The sequence below is a fragment of the Protopterus annectens genome, chromosome 14.part0, assembly GCF_019279795.1.
Source record: "Protopterus annectens isolate FY-2018-M chromosome 14.part0, PAN1.0, whole genome shotgun sequence".
Classification (NCBI taxonomy): Eukaryota; Metazoa; Chordata; order Ceratodontiformes; family Protopteridae; genus Protopterus; species Protopterus annectens.
In genome coordinates, this window is record NC_056748.1 from 922338208 (window position 1) to 922361426 (window position 23219).

At 41.8% G+C, this 23219-nt stretch overlaps 1 protein-coding gene across 1 annotated transcript in view; it reads left to right on the plus strand.

Moving 5' to 3' along the window:
* The window catches only part of LOC122789343 (CREB3 regulatory factor-like), a 1518167-nt gene that overhangs the window by 1202924 nt on the left and 292024 nt on the right, over positions 1–23219 (plus strand). Inside the window, exon 6 of the mRNA XM_044056721.1 lies at positions 9241–9314. Within this exon, the coding sequence (XP_043912656.1) occupies positions 9241–9314 (74 nt within the window). The remainder of the gene's footprint in view (positions 1–9240; positions 9315–23219) is intronic.

The following is a 23219-nucleotide window of genomic DNA, read 5'->3' on the forward strand; positions in this document are numbered from 1 at the left end:
CAATAGGACAACCCTTCCTTCTTCTTCTTTCAAATTGTCATTCTGAAAGGCATTTGAAATGCTTTCTACTAGTCTGTGGTAAGACACATTTTTATTTCTTGGTGGTGTGTAGTCTGCCAACTTCACAAACGAATGTATTATCGGAAAGCAAAAATTAAACAAGTTTGAAGCCAGAGCACTTACTAGTCTTGCCAATTAAGATCCAGCAAGTAACTGGTGGATCCATTAGTCATATCAGACATACCCTACCCTTCCTCAAAGTGCTCTTTAAAACATGAGAAGGCAAGGCAAATATCTTAATTAGTTCCCAGGCTCGGGCTGCTTGTAGGGCTGGCCAAGGAAATGGGATAAAGTAGCCAATTCTCCTGTCCTTTTAGTAGGGTGTGGACTAATCCATTGCCTGTTCAACCTTTGGTGGAGACCAGAAGCCTTGCACTCGGCTGTTCAGTGAGAGAAAGTGACAGACTTGCTGATTTCAATTGGCTTCACTTCTCTTAGACAGAGATTGTGACTAACACTGCCAAAGGATGCTGGCTGCAGGCCCTTGATCCACATTTTTCCATTATGTACTTGCCCCTGCTGCTCTAGGAATTGCACAATAAGGCAGACTTCCTGTGAAGTTGCAGAGGCTGCCCAATGAAGTGATATGTCTGCAATTATCCATTTGGGAGCCATGGAGGTATCCAGGAGGAATGAACATTGTGTGTAAGAACATAATCGAAAGTTTAGTAGGTTGGGAAGAGAAAGCTAGTAAAAGAAAATACTGATGAGAGATTGCTGTGACAGCGGTAACACTTACAGCATTTATTTATATATGTCCAGTAAGTAAAATGGTTATGGGAAGAAGTGAAGGATGTATGGAAAAGAATACATTTCCTCAGTAGTAGATTACATTGTCTGAAGTGCAGAATTAGGTGTGGCTGTGCTTATTTGGAAGATATGGTATGTTGGAGATTGAGTGGAGCCACAGTGGCTGAAGCAGTGGATCAGGAATGATAGTGAAAGCCATTTAAATGAATCATGTCCAGGCAAAAGGTCAGCAGAGGGGTAGGAAAAATCAGTAAGGAGCTCTAAATAAAGGACAGCACATTATAAGTTATTGTGAAGTGTGTTAAGCATCAGATGACTAACCAGATGCAAAGTTGTGCAGATGTAGAAATGGTGGTTGTTATGTGGGGATGTATGTTTTGAGAAATATTACATACATAGTTAATCTTGTGCGTCTTTGTGGCATCATGGAAGGCAAAACCATGTGACTCTTGATGGCCTTCCTCAGCTGCTTGGAGATCTTTTCCTGTTTGGGAGGGGGGGTGGCAAAGTCTAGCAGAGGAAGCTGTATGAAGGCCTTGAACCTGCTGCCCTAAACACTGTGTTAGCATGATTGAGAGTATAGCAGGATACATAGTGTCCCACTAAGGCGGCTTTAGACAGGATCTCACAGAGATCCTCCTTATACCCAAGGTCATGAAGATTTTGGAGCTTTTATGTCATTTCCTTACCATATGGACATGGAAGTGTGACAGGTGTGACGAATGAGTGCTTGAGCCCTAACATGTCAAATGAGTAAACCCTCTTGCCACAACTGTCCAAGCTCTGGGCTCCATGACTGTCAGCAGGGTAACAAAGCCGTGGACTCTGGCACCTAAGCTGGATTGAAGAGATCAGTCAGGAGTCAACACTGGGATGCTTAGCGAGGAGATCAGCCCACTCAAGTAAGGGGTTTGTAAAGGTCATTTTAGGCCTGATGAGGTATTCCTGATCATGTGAATTTATGCTGCCTTCAGGCTGCTGTGATAGCCAAAAAGATTCCAATGGTGGAGTGATCAAATACTCCGCAGGCATCTTAGAAACTGTGCTACTTGTTTTTGGAAGTAAGTGATGGAGCAAAGTCCTGTGCAAGTTGTCCCTAGTCAGTTTTAAAACATATTCCAACATAGCAAATCAAAACCAAGAAATCTAAAGTATTAGTGCTCAACGCTAGCAGTCTAAACAAAAGAAACTCCATTGCCTAGAAGCTCTGTTTACCCTGGAGAATGCTGGCATCTGTGTGGTCACTGAGACATGGTTTAAGGCCACAAAGAGCACACCAACAGTACAATGTATTAATCCTTTCCACACATTTAGGCGAGCTACTTCATAGGCAGGGTCTAAAGGTGGAGGTGTCTCTATACTTCAAGGCTGGTCAAACAGGACAATGCACTTGAGCTGCTCCATGTTAAAATCACCATAGGTAAACTACAGTACCACATCATTGCAAGCTATAGCTCCACCTCTATCACCCAGGAAACCCATACCATGTATTTAAACTTATTAGAAACCCTAACCACCCAACACAATACCATATTCATGTGTGACTTTAATTACCCCACTGTTAACTGGGAATCCTATATGACAGCAAACGTACATGCACAGAAATACCTGGATTTTGTAAACACAAACTCCCTGGACCAAATAGTCAATACACCAACCAGTGGTGCAATCATACAGGTCCTCACTAATATAGGAGACTGCTGCACACCCTCTACTATAATGCCTTCCCTGGTAAGATCAGACCACAAAATGGTCTCCTTGGAAGTACAAATAAAACCTAGACCCCCCCCCCCCAGCTAAACCTGGAATATTCAGGAACTATTTTAAGGCTAACTTCCTGCTATTAAGTGAGAACCTGGCAAAATGTCAGGCCCTCATAAACCCTGAAAACACTTCTGCCTATGCAGAACTGCTCACAGAAACCCTGTACAAGCATGTTAGTAGCTGCATAGAGGCAGCTGTACCCACCAGGAAGAAGTACAAAACTAACTCAAAAAACAAGTGGAACCACAAAATCAGTCAATAGGCTGTATAACAGGAGGAAGAAAATCATGGCAAAAATTAGGAGGTGCAGCACTCAGCGGGATAAAAGCACTCTCCTCAAACTAAACAACTCCGAGGATAAAAAGTCTACCAAAGCCAAATTTGAGATATGTTTGGCCTCCCAGGCAAAGGACAACCACAAAGCATTCTTTAGCTATGTCCACAACCTCAAAGGCAATACACAATTGTGTGCAGAGCTCATTGTAAATGGAGCCACCTACACTGAGCCAGAAGATATAGCAAACCTGCTGGCTGATAAATTCAGCTTCAACTTTACCCCTCCCATCCCCCCGCAACCTTCCCTCAGGAAGTATCAAATATAACTCTCCCTACTATCACTAGGGAACAGGTCTTTAATGCTCTCTTAGACCAAGAACATTGCATCAGTGGGGCCAGACAATATCCCAGGATGCCTTCGAAATAGCATGAAAAATGACCTATCAGGGCCTTTGGAATTACTATTTAATTGTAGCCTCCAAAGAGGCTTCATACCTCATGAATGGAGAAAGGCAACAGTCATCACTCTGCACAAAGGTGAGCCATCTACAGACCCTGGAAACTACAGACCCATAAGTCTCACTAGTCTTGTATGTAAAGCCATGGAAAGAATTATCATGGAGATCAATAGAGATACAGTAAACCTCCAGACACTAGACCCAACCCAGTTTGGTTTCGTCAAGGGCAGATCATGCCTACTCAACTTGGTGGACTTCTTTGGGAAGGTCACCAAAGCAATAGATGAGGGCAAAATCGTTCACATTGCCTACCTTGATCTGGCCAAGGCATTTGACACAATATCTCACTCAGGCATTGTTGACAAACTCAAGAGGTTATGAACAAATCTTTGTGTCACCCGGTATATAGCCAGCTGACTCACAGACAGGATCCAGGAAGTTAGAATTGGGGAGTCCACCTCTACAAAGAGTCCAGTCACAAGTGGAGTCTCTCAGGGATCAGTCCTTGGGCCAGTCCTTTTTGACATTTACTTCTCAGAAGTCAAGGCCAATGTCAGTCGTCTCTGGCTGACTAAATTAGCAAATGACTGCAAATTAGGAGCTGTCATTGAATATCACACTGACATAAATATTCTCCAGGAGGGGTTGACACAGACAAACAACTATTGTAAGAGCCATGGACTAAAACTAAATGCCAAGAAATGCATAATAGTATGCGTTGGGGAAGTCACCTATCCCTGGTAACTATCATATTTACAACACATTCCTTAGAGTTAATCCAGTAGTCAGGGACTTACGGGCAAATACAGATAGTAATCTAGCCTTTGATCATCAGGTATCTACAGTGGTGAGGAAATCATTCTGTATTGCTCAACTTATAAACAAAGGTATGGCATCTAAGTTCAAGGAAGTCATTGTTCCATTGTATTCCCATTCATCAGAACTATCATTGAGTACAATGCCCACTTTGGTATGTACCTAACCAGTCATATCCAATAATTGTAATGTCCACAGAGGTTCCTCACTAAAAGAATATAGGGCGCAAGTAAAATGTCCTATGCAGACTGCCTTAAGGCCCTAGCCCTGTAGTCTGTCTCCTACAGGCTTTTGAGGGAAGATCTATGCTTGCCATACAGGGATTCTCAGACTCCACTCTGATGGACCTCCTGCATATCCACAAAACAAACAGCACCAGAATAATGTGTTCTAAAGACTTAAACCGTGCCTGTGATATAAACAGGGCCTGCTGGAGAGATAGGTATGTATCCCAGAGACTACCCTGTCTATGGAACAGGCTCCCCATCCATGAGAAGCAGAGTTCCTCCCTAACCCAATTTAAGTGCAACTTGGACAATTGGATAGGAAACCAGAAATTCATCTCTGGTTTGGCACCTATGTCTCTAATGGACAAAGGTAACCTGTAAATGGTTCATCTCCCAGGCCCATACTTACACTTATCAAGGGTATCAGAACTTGTGAGATTTGGGATGCATGGCTAGGCTTAAAAAAGGCCCTTGTGGTCGTTAGCCTAGTAAACACTGATGAAGGATCATTTGACTGAGATATAGTTGGAAATCTGAACTTGTTATTCTGGTTCATCTCAAAAGACAGTGACCTTTAGATCCTCTAAATCATTGTATGATCTGGAAAGCTGTGGGCTTGGAGCAGGTTTTAGACTGAAGTCCTTAATGATGTGCCTCTGCACTCGTGATATCGCCTCCATCCCATGCATTAGACATCTGCTTTATGCCCAGGCCCAAACCATGATCCCTAGAGCAGGACACTGAATGGACCTGCTTAACTAAGGTCATCTGGCCTATGGCCTGGGAGCTGGAATTGGATGGTGTCTTTAGTCCCAAATACTCCCAGTTAGTGACAAGATGTTTCAAGAGACCAATCTTCACTATCAGGCTAGTTACTCCTAGGCTTCAGCTGATCATATTAAGATAAAGCTTTGCAAGAATGCACCTCCGCCCCCACCCTCGTATAGGAAATGATGATGTACCTGTCCCAGTTCTGAGATCCTTGATTGATACTGAGGACTGGTTTAGACTTGATCCTTCAGTGTTTGAGGATGAACTTCCATGTTAAGGTTTCGGGATCCCCTTGGATGTCAGACGTAAGGCCGTGGCCAGAACTTGGCCTCTAACAGCCTGTTTTTTGGTGATGCTTCAGCTTGTTGCCTAGGGCTACAAGAAAGACTTTTCCATTGGTTTTGATGTTAAGAGTTCAGTTTTCTTCATTTTTATGAAGTGAGCTAGCAATGTTTGTTATCTTTGACATCAAGAATCTGGACGAATTTCTGACACTTGTGGCAGATAATGGACATTGTAGTTTTCCACAAGAGGTACATGCAATGCTGATGTGAGTCTTGGCTGGAATTTCACAGCCACACAGATACTTATGATGCCTAGGTATGCAAGTATGGGATTATAATGATACCAAAGAACAATATGAGAAGTGGTGGGCTGCAGGGCTATTCACATTTGCATAGAAAGTATTTTACATCATGGAATGCGTCACTCAGGCATGTGGACATCCACAAATGAGTTTTTGTGACTATGCTAAAATAACCAAACCTGACTGCTGGAGAAAAAGTACTCAGCCAAAGACTCCAATGATGGTCCTTGATTTTAGATGTTTTAATCTATGATTTACCCAACTATTGGCCCATTTCTATTCTCTCACCATTATCAAAAATGTATACATTCCCAGCTATTAAAACACCTCACAGACAATAATCTCTTTTATCCTAAACCCAACATGGTTTCTGCCCTGCACAAAGTACTATTACAGCCTTACTTTCTTTCACCGACACTCTGAACAAAGCTTTGGACTCTGCTCTGCTGATGTCAGTAGTTTTATTAGATCTATCGAAAGCTTTCAACACTGTATCGCATACCAAGCTAATCTAACAATTAGAAACATTAGGATGTACTGAACATACCATTACTTGGTTTACTAGCTACCTGACTGATAGCAATCTGTCAAATGGCAAAACAGTCAGCCTGGTTATCTGATTAATAAAGTAGAAGTCCCCCAGGGCTCCATTCTTAGACCTTTCCTTTTTAATGTATTTATAAATAATCTCCACGCTGTCTCCCTACATAGTTCTCTCATCCAGTATGCTGACGATTCTACCATTATATCCTTATTTAGCAACTTCCCAGATCTCCTCAAAATAATATAAAACACCTTCTCAAACATAGAAACATGGTTAAGCAAAGCTCAACTACAACTAAATCCCAAAAAGTCCAAACTACTAATATTCTCATCCAAACCACCCCCACAGGACTTCAAAATTTATTCCCTAAATAATACTGAAATTGAAGTAGTTAAAACAGCTAAACTTCTGGGCATTATTATAGATGATAAACTATCATTCGAACAAAACTTTCTTAACACAAGCAAAAAAACACATTCAAAACTAGGTAAACTATACAGGCATAAACTGTACATGGATAAACCCAGAAAAATAAAACTGGCGAATTCCATCCTACTTCCCATCACTACTCTGTGGTTCCCCTATCAATATCAACCTTCACGCATCCTTAAGCAATAAACTACAATCATGCTATTATAAAATTGCAAAATTTGCCTCCGGACTGCAAAACTGCACTCACCACTGTCACGCCATTAACAAATTGAAATGGTTAGCATTCCCTCACTACCTCCAATACACTAAACTAACTCTTACTCATAAACTAATATACAATCCAAATAACTACCCATCACTCCATTCTATTTTATAGTCCTACATCCCAACCCGAAATTTTCACTGTACTAATAAACAGCTTCTTACTGTGTACAAGTCCAATAAGAGAGCTGGACAAAGCTAATACTCTTACTCCATAGCAAAGCTATGGAATGCTGTACCCCCCTCCATAACACAAATTGGGTCTATAAAAACCGTCAGTCACTCTAAAAAAAAAATCACTTTCTTTAACAATCACATCTGTCCTTGTGTTTGAACTACAGGCCACCATAAACCAACACCAGTGAGGTTACTGACTAGAATGCCCTTTTTCTAGAGCTACTGAAATATTAGTAAACCAACTGTACTACTTTGACTTTTTTTAAAGTATATTAATCAGTATTTCTTCCTTAAACTTCAACAAGGCAAAATGTATAATTTCCTTCATATTGTATATAATATACTGTGAATCATGATTGTTTATATTGAATGTCCACAAGTTATCCATTTATGTACTGTGCATGAGTTTTACTGTCATTTATTCAGACTGCATAATGACATTATACTCCATATATTTCTAATCACTAAGAAATGTTATTTATCCTTGTACTGTGTTCTTACTATTGTAAATCTTATCCTGTTGTATAATAATTTTTGTTTAGTTGTTACTGGAGTTTTTCTCCCTGGGTCTCCACTGAAAATGGGTTATTCTGACCCAGTGGACTTTCCCAATCAATAGATAAATTAAATGAGCACTTTATTTATAGTCAGGTAATTTTTAATACTTGTACTTTTAAAGATAACAGTGGAAGACTAAATGCTAGTCCAGTATCCTAGATTCCTAAGTCCAGTAGCATTAATTTTTTTTTTTTTTTTTCAAAACAGGTTTATTGTTTTAACATATAAGAGAAATATCATAACAATTTTATACAAGTAATTAAAAATAGGTATTATTATAATATTCAACAAAACAACTAAAGTATTTACAAAGACATCCACTACAATCAGATCAATTAATTAAACTAAAATACCATGCTATTGAAATTAAAATTTTTTTAACAAATTTTGTAAATTATCCCATACAATAAAATAAGATGTTTTTCTATTTGTTCTAGTCCTAATTGTGTTTATTTCCATATGGCACACTATATTCATAACATTTTTAAATTCATTGAACGAAGGAGGTGTATCTGAAATCCAATTTCTAGTTATTATTTTCCTAGCCACTGCTAGAATAGACCATAACAAGGGAAGCTTAACCTTTTAACACTTTGAGGTACAGGTGTGTTGAATAATATAAGAGATTTAGAAATAATGAAATTATCTGTAAAAGAGCCTGCAAAAATTCATTAATTGACTTCCAGTATTCTTTCAATTTTATACAGTCATAAAACATATGAGCCCAGTCAGCATTAATTTCTACATTACATCTCTCACATAGATTATCTTTATTATTTATTTTATTCATCATCAAAGGTGTATAAAAAGATCTATGTAAAAATTTCCATGTATAAAGTCTCCAGACAATGGAAGACATAGTTCTATAAGCAGATTCCAATATATATTGTTTATCTTGTTGATTTGGTGGGTCCCCATTAATAGAAGTGAAATAATTCCAGTATGAATCTACACTGTAAAAAGTTTATTGTCTGATAACTTTATGTATGTATGAAAGTTTACCTTTATCAGAAACTTTATGTTGTAAATTTAATATCAAGTAATCAATCAGTGTTGGAATAGATTCTTTAACAGTTATAGACATTGAATCTATTTTATTAATGAGATGTTGTCTAAAGGTCTAAACCTCTAACCAGCAAGTTTCTCTTAGATCAAATTCTTGTTTTAAGAAATCTAGATTTTTAACTTTATTATCAGATATCAACTGATACCAGTACTTTAGATCATTATCTATAGCTAAATGAGTTCCTTCAGAAGTAGATGACAAAAGCATACCCTGAGTATACATTATAGGAAATACAATAAAATTCCATTCCCTATACTTAGGGTGCATGAATATAAAGTTACGATAACTAATAATAATATTTAATGGGTAACAAACCATATGTTTAGGTGTAATAGGTGAAGTACAAAATTCCTTTAGTAACCATAACATGGAGTTATTTACAATCATATTTTTATGTGTTAAGGAGATTTTCATGAAGTGTATACTAATTAGCTCCCAATAATCTTTCCATTTTGTGACATCATTAATTTGTTTTCTGATTCTTGTCCACACAGAGCTTGCCGATTAAAAAAGAAGGCCCAACATGAAGCCAACAAGCTCAAGCTTTGGGGCTTGAACATGGAGCATGGTGAGTCTTTCAGTTTACATTGTTTTGCTGTGTGTCTCAAAGTGTTTCCTTTCCTGGTATGGTGTGGCACTGCTGTTGCTCACTTTCCTGTGTCCAAAAATAGTAGCATTTGATGTTCAGTGGTCATTTTGGATGGTCTCATATTTTACTTTTTTTCCCATTTAGGTATTATAATTTTTTTTGCAAGTTTCCCTCCCATTTTTAATGTATAAGAACGTATTTGTTGAGTTTATGGATGGTTGGTTTGAGATTCGTTGTATTGTTACCAATATTGATTGATGTCAATTTTAGTGGTTTTGTAACTTGCCTTGCTTAATCAGAGTTTGGATGATAATGGAACAGTTTGTTTTAAGGCCCATCTTTTCTTAGCAATTCATCTTGTGGCTTGTCCTGTTAGTGGTTAGTATTTAGTCATGTTTTCTGGCTTTTTGTACTTGCGTGTTCTGATTGTTTCTGTCTTCATGATATTGACCTGTTGCAGTTAATCTTGCTACTGTATTTATCAAGCAGGGCTGTTACCATATTCCTTGACATTTTGTACCTGCCCTGATTGATGACAGCATGACCATAAGTGTGTGTGTGCATGTGACTGTGTGGTGTGGAATAACTACCGCAGCAGGAGTAGCCACCTGGTGGTGTAAACCTTAGCTGTAGATGATTGTCACTGTTGACATGACACCCTGACCCCATGTGCAAAAGTGGGGAAAAAAAGGTATGGCTGGATTAGGTTTCCCTTTATCGGTTTATAGTTAGTGAATTTTGGGGGATGTCACAGCATTTACTTTTTATTTATTTATTTTGAAATTTTGATATCATTTTACCAGCGCGAAAGTCTGCATTTACATCAGAAGTACTGTGGCTTGTTTAGAGGCTTGCTTTAATACACTTTAGATAGGGTTTTTTTCGAAATGCAGCCTTATTTCATGACATTTTATATTGGCTATTTTCTTTTTGGTATGAGGACACTCTGATGCTAAATAATTTGATTTCTAGTTGTTAGGTTCAGAGATTCAGTCATGCTTTACTGCTGGGAACAAGTAAACTCAAGTTACCAAATATCTGCCTTGGAAGCCAATAAACTGGGAAATGTATTGATTTTTTTTCTTTGATTTTAACTTTAATTATGTATGTTTAGTCTTTTTATTGAATAGACTCTGTACATTAGTTTTATACTTGTTTTTATTGTGTTTTACGCAGTGTGTACTTATATAAAGTACTGTGGTTTGGACATGTTTTGCAGAATTCTTTTACTCTGCTTACACAAAGTTGAGTAAAAATGATAGTTTCTTTTTGTAGTATTGGGAACCAATTCACTGCTTATGTGTATTGACTACTATATTAGACAGTGTAAGCTCTACTGTAATGAAGAACTGAATGCTGATAGTTGATCATGTACACTGAATTTGTTGGCCCTTTGTTGTGTTTTCGTAAGCAGAACTTCCTTTGTGGTTTATGACCAGAGTTCTTCCAGCCCATCATTAACACGCACTGCAAGCTAAAGCTAAATCTGACCACTGTTGGTTCTGTAGCCCATGTATATTTGCACAAGAATCTCATCCCTGCCTTTTCTCCATTTTCTCTAAAATTGTAAACATCTTTACATTTTATTTCAAGAGCACTGTTGTTGGTTCTGTAGCCCGTTTATATTTGTACAAGAATCTTATCCCTGCTCTTCTCTAAAATTGTATGGGATACTCTGTAGTTAAGGATCTCTTTGGTGCTGTGTCAGCACATTTGAAATATTTCTTGCTGTTGTATTTGGGACTACATGTGTGGACCCCCTAGTAGGTATGCGTTGTGGTATCCCATCTTTGGAGGGCAAGCATAGTTTTGTATTCCTTATTTTCCCTGCAAGTTGTACTGTTTAGGTCTCAATTCTACTATACCTTGTAGGAAAGTTCCTGCATTTGATGTTACAAATGCACATAATTTAGGAGAGTTAACAGATCTTTTGCTAAAATTGCACTCAAAGGTTTGAGTATGTCAGCAGTCACCAGATCACCTGATAGGTTCAATACAGGAATTGACTAAGGAACACAATGTGCAGCACTGTTCATATTGAGAGAATTTGTTTGCAGAGGTGGAGGGAGAAAGTGTCAGCTTTGCGTTGACACCAGCAAAATAATTTGGAAGGGAGCTAAGAGCAAGGATTGACAGGAAAATTTGTGCAAATATTTGGGGGCAAATGGGGGAGGAGGGTAAAGGATGATGAGGCCAGACAGCAGCCAAAGTTCCTCAGTTTAAATCTACTGTTTATTTGGCCTTTATCCTTACACAGGCCACATGCTGTCAGCTACCAGGGGTGATGCTTGTAGCTGCCGTCTGCTAACAACCATAAAGATGGACAAAAGTTTTCTGGAAACTACTCTGGAGTCTGCCATGGTGTTCTGTCATTTCATCTACTGCAGTTGTTTTGGATTAAACCTTCTAGTCATTTAGTGCAGGCCCTTTGGTTGATTTGTGACTTAGGAGTCTGCTGTTCTCCTCTCCCCTGCAGAGGAAAAAAAAACTTTGCAGCAAGAGTTAAGCAGATGCTTGCCAGTTCTTGGATTGCATCAGCAATAATTGAACGGATGTCATTTTCATTCATTCCTCAACTGATGGATCTCAGATCAGACTCTGCCACTTCTTCCAGATCCTCTTATCCAAACAGTCAAGCTCCTCCCTTTACCCATAATGCCCTGTCGCCCTAACATACCTCAGATATTGTTTGCTGCCATTTCATTACAGACACAGATCCTTTCGCTCTTGGGCTATTGGTGTATTTTAGGAGAAAAACTGAGTTTTTTTCATCTTTTTCCTTCCGTAAGTTACCCCTTGAATTACTTTCACATTCCTCTCCTTATTCTAGTATTTTTCTATTAATCGAGTCCTCCTCCTCCTTTCATTTTTACCTGGACCTCAATATTTCCTTACAGTACCATTATTGGTACTTCAGCTGTCTTATCCTAGTCTTTCTGTATATTTCAGGGTACCGTTGACTACTATTGTTGGTAGTTTTTCTTGACTTTTCATGCTAAAAAAAATAATAGATCATTTTTGTACACGTACTTTCCCTTTTTGGCCTTCCCTTTTATGATTAAAACTTTTAGGATGGCTGACAAACCAACTGGTTTCAAAAAATGCATCTCCTGTTGGCACAAAATATCTAATTAAGATCTTTCGGCTTTTCCCAGTTAGGGGTCGCCAAAGCAATACTCCAGACCGCTAATGATTGACAGTGGATTTTTACGGTGCCGAGTTGCCAGCCCAATGCCCAGCCTTCAAAGAAGGCACACCCATTCACACACACACCTACCTGCATGTCTTTAGATGTCACTCGACCGCGGGGACGACGTGTAGACTCCACACAGAAGGCGCTCCAGACGATAATCGAACGGGAGAACCTCTTGCTGTGAGGTGACAACACTAACCACTGCACCACCCGGCCACATAAAATATCTAATTCAGATGCCCACATCTATTGTTTGGGCACTTCCCATTTAGATTTAGATTGTACTATTTGTGCCAGCTTCAGCACCAGGGCACTCATGGATGGAAACAACAAACTATTTTTAAGGTTTTTTTCCTTCTTTCTCTAGTCCGACTGAGGCTCAACCACCCTCCCCTCTAAGAAATCCCACAAAGGGAAGCCCAACTCGGCTCCCATAGACACAGTCTAGGAAGAGATCACTAGATCCTTCAGTATCTTTGGCGCCTTCCTTAGAGCCACCTCCAGAAATGTCAAAAAATCTGATCCAACAACTACGGAGCCTACTACTTTGAAATCTAAATTACTTCTGCTCCAGTTAATCTGTTCATTCACTGGATCTGACACCTTCTCGAGTTCCCTCTGCATTTTTGCAGGAGTCTCTACGTAAGCACTCAAGGCCACCATCCACTAGATGTGTCACTCAGGTCTTCCAGGAATTTGTCTGAGGCTGAATTGGGTAGGATGATGAAGTTCCTCAGAACTCAGATGGGGATAATTCAGTCTGTGTGAGCCTGCCCCATGACTTGTCTTCCTTTAGCTTCTTCTCCTCCGATCCAGCCTGTGGTTTTAGAGCCCTTGAATCTGAGATCCCTGGGGGATGTCCTCATTGGATCTGAAAACTGCTTATTCTTAGGACTCCAGACACTTCCCTGAGCCTTCTGGCTCCCAGCCTTTCAGAGCAGGAAGATTGTTAGAGCTCAAGTGCCATCTCTGCCCCTCGGAGCATCAGCTCTGGACAGCTCAGGTCCGATTCCATTAGGTGGAGGGCTTAGTGGGATTCAAGGGTCAGTAAAGCAGGATTTGTTGACTGTGCTGCCTCTGGCTTCAGTCTTCCCTAGGCAGTCTGCCTTCAAGATAGTGGAGAAGAGCTTTCTCTGTACCTAGAGAAAGGGCATCCCTACCCCCTTTGGATCATATATTTCTACCACCTTTTGGTCTTTGCTCTGAGTCTCAGTCTTCTTTTCCACTGGGGCAGTCAGCCCATTCAAGTCTCCAGTCAGTTCCTCAGGACTGACCTGTCACTTCTGATACTTCACCAGACCACCCACTGATGAGGTTCTTTGGAAGAAAATGTGTAAAAGGAGACACTTGGATTCCCCTCAGGAATCTCTCACTGATTTCAAGGAGGGGAGAAGTCCCCTCAGATCTCGACTGAAGATGTCTTCTTTTGAGGCATTCTTGAACTCCTAAAGCAAAAAGGTGATTGGTCTTCCAACACCCTTTTCCAAGAGGAGGCTGTGTTTCTGGATCCTTTTTAATCTGACCCAGCTAATGTCTTGGGTGACTCTTTCTCAGGTGATGAACTTGTAGACCTCGTTTCATGCCAGCCATGGAAGGAACTAGATTCTGTGGAGCACAGATACATTTTTAGCCAGTGTGACAGATCACACTGGAGTAAGGGGATCCCAGCTGATTCCATGGTTGTGGCAGAAGCCACTAAGAAAGAGCTTGCAGAGCAGGGCTCTTATGTCTGTCTCCCTAACAGGGAATCTTGGTCCTTGGACAGATTCGGTGAGTGCATTTATGCTTCACTGACTTTTGCTGTAAGGTCATTGAATTACTTGGCACATTTCAGGAGATTGCAATGAGATTTGAATAAAGAGTTCTCCAAGTCTCTCTCTGGGTTCATGTCTGTGGAGTACCAGAATAGTTTCTTCACAAATGGCCACCTTTCAGTCTCTAACTGATGTGTCCATGAAGGCTGATTTCTCACTCTGCAAAAAGTACCTCACAGGCAGTGGATTTAGCCATTACCATTGAGTACCATGCCTGGATGCGCCTATGCAAATTTGTGGAGCCCTTCAAATCTTCATTTGTCAGTGCTCCATTTGATGAAGCTTCCTTATGTGTCCTGAAAGTTAAAGAAATGCTCCAGAAGTGAGCAAGACAGAAAGAGCACCGCTGCCATAGGGATATTTGTTTCTGCTCCTCAAAGACCCTTTTCCCAGAATCAGCAAGGAGGTAAAAAGATGTGGTTCTGCAAATCCCAGGATCCTTTCCAAATCTCATGAGGAGATAGAGATCCCTCTTGCCTCTGGGAGAACTAATGTAAGACACCACCCCCATGGCAGAGGTGGCAGTCAGAACCAGGGTTTCTGGGATTCCTTCTCTGACAAGTCCTACCAATGATCCTGCAAGGCAGCCCAACTGTTGCCCTCTGGAGATGAGGGGCATTTGTTTCTGCACCAAAAAACCTGGGCATCCATCACAAAAGATTTCTGGATGCAGAGAATTTTATCCAGAGGTTATATCATGCTATTTTCCTAAATTTCCCCTGAAAGAAAGAAAAGAATCCCCGATGTTCCACCCAGTCAGAGGAGAGCTGGCAGAATTATAGGATGTTCTTCGTGTTTCACTGTTGCAGTCATCACCTGTGGGTTATCCCTGCTGTGGTAACCCTTAGCTGGCCTGAATAACAGCGTTAGTGTTGTTCGTCAGCTGCTGTCGCCTGTAATCTGACATCAGGTCGTCAGTACTATAAAGTAAGGCAGCCGATGTCATTAAATCAGTCTTTCTTGCCGTGTAGCCTGTAGCAGAAGCAGTTTGCATGAGTGCTGGTCGGTCGCTACCAGAAGTTGAATTTCAGCAGAAAACATCTAAAGCTAATTACCCCATTGAGGACCCTTTTTTCTTGCTCTAACTGATGTCCAAAGAAGTTAACAATTGTCTCGCCTGTGGAAAACAGATCCCACACCGAGATTTTTATTCTTACTGCATCACTTGTTTAGGCCCAGACCATGACATCTCTTGTTGCCGGTTCTGTACCCTCTTTAATGCGAGAACCATTTGCCCTAGAGCTCTTTTTGTAGACAATTATTTTCATATTCCGTCTTCGAATCCTGATATGGCATCCATCAGCCAACAATCCGCCGATATTCCGAAAAAATGTAAAGATAGAGACAGGCCACACAAGGCTAAGCCTTCTGACTATGCTACCACTAAGCAAGTAGTCAGTTCTCCAGAATTCAGTGAGGCGCATTCGCAGCCCCTGATGCCCGACTCGCTTTCTACACAGGCCTCTGCCTAGACCCTTTTGGAGTGTGGTATGCCGCAGAAATCCACTTAGTCTTCCAAGTCTTTGGCTGTCTCTGCCTCGAATGTTCCACCCAGTCAGAGTGGAGATGGCAGAATTATAGGTTCATAGGTGTTTACTAGGCTAATGACTTCAAGGGCCTTTTTAAGCCTAGCCATGCATCCCAAATCTCTGATAAGTTATGCTACCCTTGATAAGTGTAAGCAGGAGCTTTGGATGTGAAACATTATAAACAGGATCTTGGGGGATGAACCACTTACAAGTCTGTCTGTGTTCATTAGAGATATAGGCGCCAAACCAGGGATGAATTTCCTGTTCCCCATCCAGTTATGCAAGTTACACTTGAACTGGGTTAGGGAGAAGCTTGGCTTCACATTGATGGGGTGCCTGTTCCAGAGAAGGAGTAGTCTCTGTATCACAGGCAAGTTTAAGAATTTAGAATGGGTTATTCTGGTGCTGTTTGTTTTGCAGTTGTGCAGGAGGTCCATCAGAGTGGGGTCTGACAGTGCCAGGCATAGCTCTCCCCTCGGTCTATAGGAGACAGAATGCTGGGATAGGGCCTTGAGGCTGTATGCATATGAAATGTTACTCCCTGTATTATTTTAGTGAGGAACCTGTGTGGACGTTCAGTTATTGGATAGGTCTGGTTTAGGGGGCATTGTACTCAATGATGGGTTTGATGAATGCTGAATACAGCGGGACAATGCATTCCTTGGACCTAGATGTCATACCTTTGTTTGTAAGTTGCGCAACATGGAATGATTTCCTCACTACTGTAGACACGTGATGGTCAAAGGCGAAATTACTGTCTGTGTGTGTCCTCAAGTCCCTGACTTACTGGGCCAACTCTTAGGGGTGTGTTGTCAATGATACTTACCAGCGGTGGATTTCTTCCTGAAGGATACTGTTATATATTTCTTGGCATTTAATTTTAGTCCATGGCTCTGACACCAGTTATTTCTCTGTGTCAGCCCTTCCTGGAGAAAATTTGTGTCTGTTGGCGATTTGATGACCCTTCTTAATTTGCAGTCATCTGCAAATTTAGTCGGCCAGAGGCCATTGACACTGACCTTGACTTCAGAGTGAAAAATGAAAAGCTGCTCAGACAAAGTCATTCAGGAGGTCCCCCCAGACCAGACAGTGTCTAGAACCTACTCAAAATTCTTAGTGCCAAAGAGGACAGGAGACTTGAGACCCATCCTGGATCTCAGCAGATTGAAACAATACGTGAAATATTCAAGGTTCCAGATGGTCATGGTTCATTTCATTTTGCCCGTACTGCAAAAAGACAATTGGATGTGCTTGACAGATCTTCAGGATGCATTCTATCACATCAAAATAAACAGGCATCTTAGGAGTTGTCTGCACTTCTGTCTGGATGCCATTCATTACCAGTACAGAGCAACTTTAGCCTCACCACAACCCCCAGGGTGTTCACCAAATGCAGAGTGGTGGTTAGCAGCTCACCTCAGACTGCTGGGATTCAGAGTGCTTCCTTATGTAGATGACTGGCTCCTAACTGCCCCATCCAGGCATCTACTTGTACAGACAAGAGACTACTTGCGCCAGTTGTGTCTTCACCTAGGCATCACAGTCAATTATGCCAAGTGTCAACTTAAACCCATGTGGTGTGGGGAGTTCATAGATGCTCGTCTAAACATGGTCACAAATAATAACCAGCCACTCTTCTACCTACCTGAATTCAGATACTCAGATCCCAGGTTATAAAAGTGATCTCACACACATCTTTGCCGACATGACTAACCTTACAAGCCTTGGGGTGTAAGGCAGCAACTCTTAGCATAGTCCTTTAGCCAGGTTTCACATGCAGATTCTGCAATGGACTCCATCAGTACAGTGGTCTATTCTTCAGCAGCCTTTATCTGCCCCTGTCAGGATCACTCAATCTAGCAAAAAATTTCTTTGGTGGCTTCACTCAGATGAAATTTCCCTAGGCTGTCCATTTGTTGTTTCCCTACTCACGGCCAGGGTGACCACAGATAACTCCCAACTGGGGGGGGGTGCTACTTGGAAAGGACAGTCCAAGGTATGTTGTTCCTAGAAGAGGGCAAGCTGCACATCAGTATTTTGGAAATGAGCAGTCACCCTAGCATTGCAGGCCTTTCAAATCATTCTCCATTCTGGCATGATTGCTGTTCAAAAGTACAATATGTTCTGGTGCATTGACAAATGGGGGGGGGGGGGCAGATCTTGCCCACTATGTCTAGAAGCACTGAATGTGTAACAGTGGGCGATCTCTTTTGGACGCTTTGTCATATTAGTGCACATTCCAGGGAAAGCGAACATCATTGCATACAGACTAGGCATGTCCATTCTGATGCCTCATGAGTGGTCTCCCATTCTCAAAGTAACAGGATTTTCTGTCGATGGGGACAGCCATGCTGTGACCTTTTCACTTCTCCCCTCAGCAACAAGTGCAGCGGGTTGTTTGCCGTGATCTCTTCAGTAGTGGAGTCGCAGAGAGTTGCTGTAGTCCACGATACTCCCACCTGTCTTCTCTATGCTTACCCCTCGTTACCTCTCATCCTCAAATTTCTACAGAAAACATACCAGCTGAAGAGCACAGTTATCCTCATTGCACCTTTTCGGCCTTATCAGATTTGGTTTCCCCTTCCTCGGGCATCATCTGCATCCACTCTGGATACTGAATCCCAATCCAGACCTCCTGTCTCAGCCAACAGGGATGACTCATCCAGACATAACAGGTTTTAAGGTGACCACATGGTTTCTCCAGTTCCATTGACTGCTAGACATCCCAGGCTTTCCTCCTCGGTCCATCATATTTTATTATCTTCTCAAAAGATTTACAAAAGTAAATGGAAGAGATTTGCTTTTTGAGCCGTTAAAAGATCTGGACACTTTTTCTGCCTGTATACCAGCTGTACTTGGCTTATTAGCTTCACTTTTTTAATGCAAGAGCTACGCTTTCTACTCTTAAGGTTCATTTGGCTGCCATTTCAAACTTCCTAGTTCATAATAGTTCTTCCTTAGCTTTTTTTTAAATGATGTAAAGCTTTTCTCAAAGGAACTTCTTAGAGCACCTGTGAAGATAGATGAAGGCTGCCAGCATAGCCAGATAGAATTTTGGAGATAATTCTGTCATCTGTAAATATTAATGTAAACCACAGGCTTGTTGTCTTAATGGTAAAAATAGTGTTAAATGTGGAACTGGAAAGATATGTAACAGCAGTGCACTCTACTGACCAAGTAAAGCATGTTGTGACCCTTTGATGTTAGGACTCGGAGGCAGTGAGTCTAGAGTGGGGGCCAGAGTTAATGGCCAGAATTTACATGCATAAATGTCCTTTATTACTCTGGTTTCTGCCCAGCGGGGAAGAATGTAAATGTAGTTTCTGTTAGCCTGGGAACCCAGGGAAGTGTGAAGAATGATGTAATGTGAACCAGGAATGCGATTTTAAAAACGGAGAGAATCAGAGAGCATTAAGCATTTTTGTCTTGACCATCCAACTCATCAGCACTGTCTTGCTCTATATGCAAGTTTATTTTAGACTTGTGTTTTCTCTTAGAAATAGCTAGAACCTAGAAAGATTAGACTGTGTTTTTTTCTGTGATGTCAGACCTGTACTACTGAATTATTTTAAGTATTTCTCTGTGATTTCTGAACTCTTGACTAGCACTGTATAGTAAAAAGTATTGTCTTGTGTTTTGACTATTTGTTATTAAATATTTTTAAACACTTTCAACTGTGGCTGTTTTTGCAGAGATAATTTAAGCTCTTTAGAGTACTTGCATGCCTTTGGTAAAATTGTACAAAGCCACTTCAATAGCTTTAGCCCTGGGGTATACTACCAATTGAATAATAATATTGCACAGTAATAACTGGACACCCTTTTAAGGGCCTTTGAGTAGCTGATAAATATTAGTGGGTGGTGGCAGCTGGTAGTACTGTATAGTCTGGAAAAAAGGGGCACAGCTGGAGAACCTGTGCCAGCCTTCCCCAAGAGTGTCTGTGTGGTTGTATAAACAGTTCTTAAAGTGTGTGTGTGTGTGTGTATGTGTGTGAGTGTGTGTGAGTGTGTGTGTGTATGTGTGTGTATATGTGTGTGTGTGTGTGTGTGTGTGTGTGTGTCAGCTACTTGGGCAGGGACACGAAGCACTGGTTGGACAGAGAGGGTGCCGGAGGTTTTAGCTTGCCCACTAGGCTGAGATCTGGACCCTAAAGCTGTGCCAGTGGGGAGTCTTATTGGGGACCTGGAGAGCAAGGGAGCGACCAGCCCTGGACTGACTGTGATCGCTGTGTGCTCTTAAGGGAAATTACACTTTACTGTGTCTATTGGTTATCCTTTCCTCCTATATGAGATGCCCCTAACTGGTGTTAGTGATGAGGACTGAGGCTCCTTGATTGCTGGGCCAGGGCACGAGCATCACATGTTCATTGTTTGCCAGTGGTGGGATATCCACACCACATATTAATTGGTTGGCAAATACTAATTGGCTTGTAGTGGTGTGGGTAGAGTGAATTCCTGTAGCTGGTGTACAGTGAGATTTGAAGGTGTTTCGTACTCTAAATCAGCCATGCAGTGAATACTCAGAGTTCAGATCACAATTGTTTTATTTCTTTTGTTAGTTTAGTTAGTCAGGGTGAGCAGGCAGCATGTCAACAGAGGAGTACGGAAAGCTGACAAAGAGCCAGCTGGCGGAGATGTGCCAGGCTAGGGGGACTGGTGCATGGAAACCTGACTAAGGCAGACCTGATTGCAGCCTTGGTTTCAGCTGAATCAGAAAACAGCAACCAGGAGGACAATCAGACTGGCAGTGGCGATATAATACCCTCGGAGAATGGACAGCTCAACGTTTCAGCAGAGGACTTAAAAATCCATCTGGAGCTAAAGAGACTTCAGTTGGAGGCCAGGCATTTGGAACTAGAAGCAGCTGAGAGAGTAGGGACAAGGAGAAACTGCTATGCCTGGAAGCTGAGGAAAAGGAGAGGCAGAGGCAGCATGAGAAAGAGATGCTGACTCTTCACCAAGAGTCATGGAGGTAATGGGGAAGAGAGTAACTGGACCCCAGAAGCACAAAAGGTCAGTAAATTTCTTCCGTAGTTTAAAGAGGGGGATAATTTTGATAGTTTCATTCATATGTTGGAGAGGGTATGCAAACAGTATGGTGTTGACCAAAGGCTCAGGGTACGGTTCCTGACCCCCTTACTCCATGGTAAAGATGTAACTGTTTTGCCAAAAATGTCTGACATTGCATGATGTTCATTGTGTTACCCTGCTGCAGTCATCACACTAGGGTTATCCTGCCATCAGGCGATCCCGCAGTCGGCCCGAATTCCAAAGTCTTGGTCCGGCGTCGGTTGCTATCGCTTCCTTCCTGACATCAGTGCACCAGGGGTATATAAGAGGCATCCGATGTCATTTTCTCCAGTCTTGCTTGCCGTGCGGTGCCAGAAGCAGAAGCAGATGTTCTTCATTCCACATTGCTGCAGTCCTAACTATTGGGTAGTCCGCTGTCCAGTCGGCCCGAATACCAAAGTATATGGCTGACGTCGGTCAGGGCGCATTAGACTGACGTCAGTACGTCAGGGTACTAATGCGCATGACCGACGTCATATCCTCAGTCTTTTTTGCCGCATGGTCCGATGCAGAAGCAATTTTGCGAGTGCAGGTTGGTGTTCTGAAAGTTTCTGAAGTCAGAGTTTCAGACCGAATCAAAGTTGGCTAAGTACCCCGTTGGGGATTATTTTGGTTTTTTCTTGCCTCAGTATTTAACCGGATGTCAGAAAAAGTAAATAACTGTATTTCAAGTGGGTAAACATTCCTTGCAGTGTGGTTTTGATGCTGTGCAGGCCTCCTCGAGGGTGGCTGCCACTGGTTCTGTTCTTCGTAGGCACGCCTGGTTGAGAGATCAGAATTTAGCTGAGCATGTTAAAACAAGGATTTTGGATGCTCCTTTACAGTCTGATGTATTGTTTGGTTCGCCTGTGGAAGCAGTTTTAAAGAAAATGGAGGACAAGGCTAAGTCTATGCAAACTGTTAAGGATTTTTTGCAGGTGCAGCCTCCGAAGTTTAGTAGAAATTGGCCTACTAAGGGATGGACTTATCCTGCTTATGATTCCCAGTCTAGGGGTAGGTCTAGACGTGGTAGGGGCAGAGCTCAGGGTTCTTTTAGGCCTAGGACAGGGAGTTCCCCTGCTCAGACTTCTAGTGAGGGCAGGGGTCAGTCCTTTCGTAAGCAGACCCAATGACTTGCCTTTACAGCTGCCAGTTCATTCTCGCCTGGCGGCACCTTTAGGAGGAAGGCTCTCTTTTCAAAGAAAATTGGGATTTAATTACCCAAGACAGATGGGTTCTGGATATCATTCACCACGGTTACAGGTTTTATTTCCATACCTTGCCTCCTTTCAAAGGCATGCCAGACATTCCTCCTCTACAAAGACCAGAGGCTCACAAGCAAATTTCTCTGTTGCTCCAAATAGGGGCCATTCAGCCGGTTCCTGTGCCAGAAAGGGGCCTAGGATTTTATTCTCGCCTGTTCCTAGTACCAAAGAAGGGGAACACGTGGAGACCAATTTTGGATTTATCTATCCTCAACACTTATCTGGACATTCCCAAATTCAAAATGTTGACGTTACAACAGCTTTTACCTCTGCTGGGCAAAGATCACTGGATGGTAACTTTAGATCTCAAGGAAGCTTACCTTCATGTGCCTATAAGACTAAATTGCAGGAAGTATCTGCGTTTTCGAGCTGGAAATTCTCATTATCAGTTCTCTGCATTGCCCTTTGGCTTATCTACTGCGCCCAGAGTATTCACAAAGGTTCTGGCTCCAGTGATAGCTTACTTCAGGCTAAAAGGAATTCAAATCTATCCTTACTTGGACGACTGCCTGATTCTGGCTCAAGAAAAGGAAGATCTTCTACAGCATTTGGAATATGTCATAGCAGTGCTAAGATGCCTAGGGTATTCTGTGAACGAAATAAAGTCTAGTCTAGTACCCTCTCAAGACATGTGCTTTCTGGGTGTGAGACTGAATACAGCAGCCCAGATGGCCTTTTTAACCCCGGACAAACAAAAGAATCTTTCAAGTTACTTTCATCACCTATCTCTTCAGTCCGGGCTGACTGCAAGGACAGTCCTTCAAGCCTTAGGGTTCATGGCATCTTGTATTCTGGTGCTTCCCAATGCCAAACTGCATATGAGGAAGCTGCAATGGTATCTCAAAAATGTATGGACACAGCACTGCCAGGATTTGGACACTGTCATTCAAATAATACCTTGCATTCAAAAGGAATTTTTGTGGTGGGCTCAGGAATGTCACCTAAACAAGGGACTCTCTGTGACCCGGCCAGAGGCGAGTCAGATTCTAACGACAGATGCCTCAGACATAGCTTGGGAGCTCATCTAAATGGAAA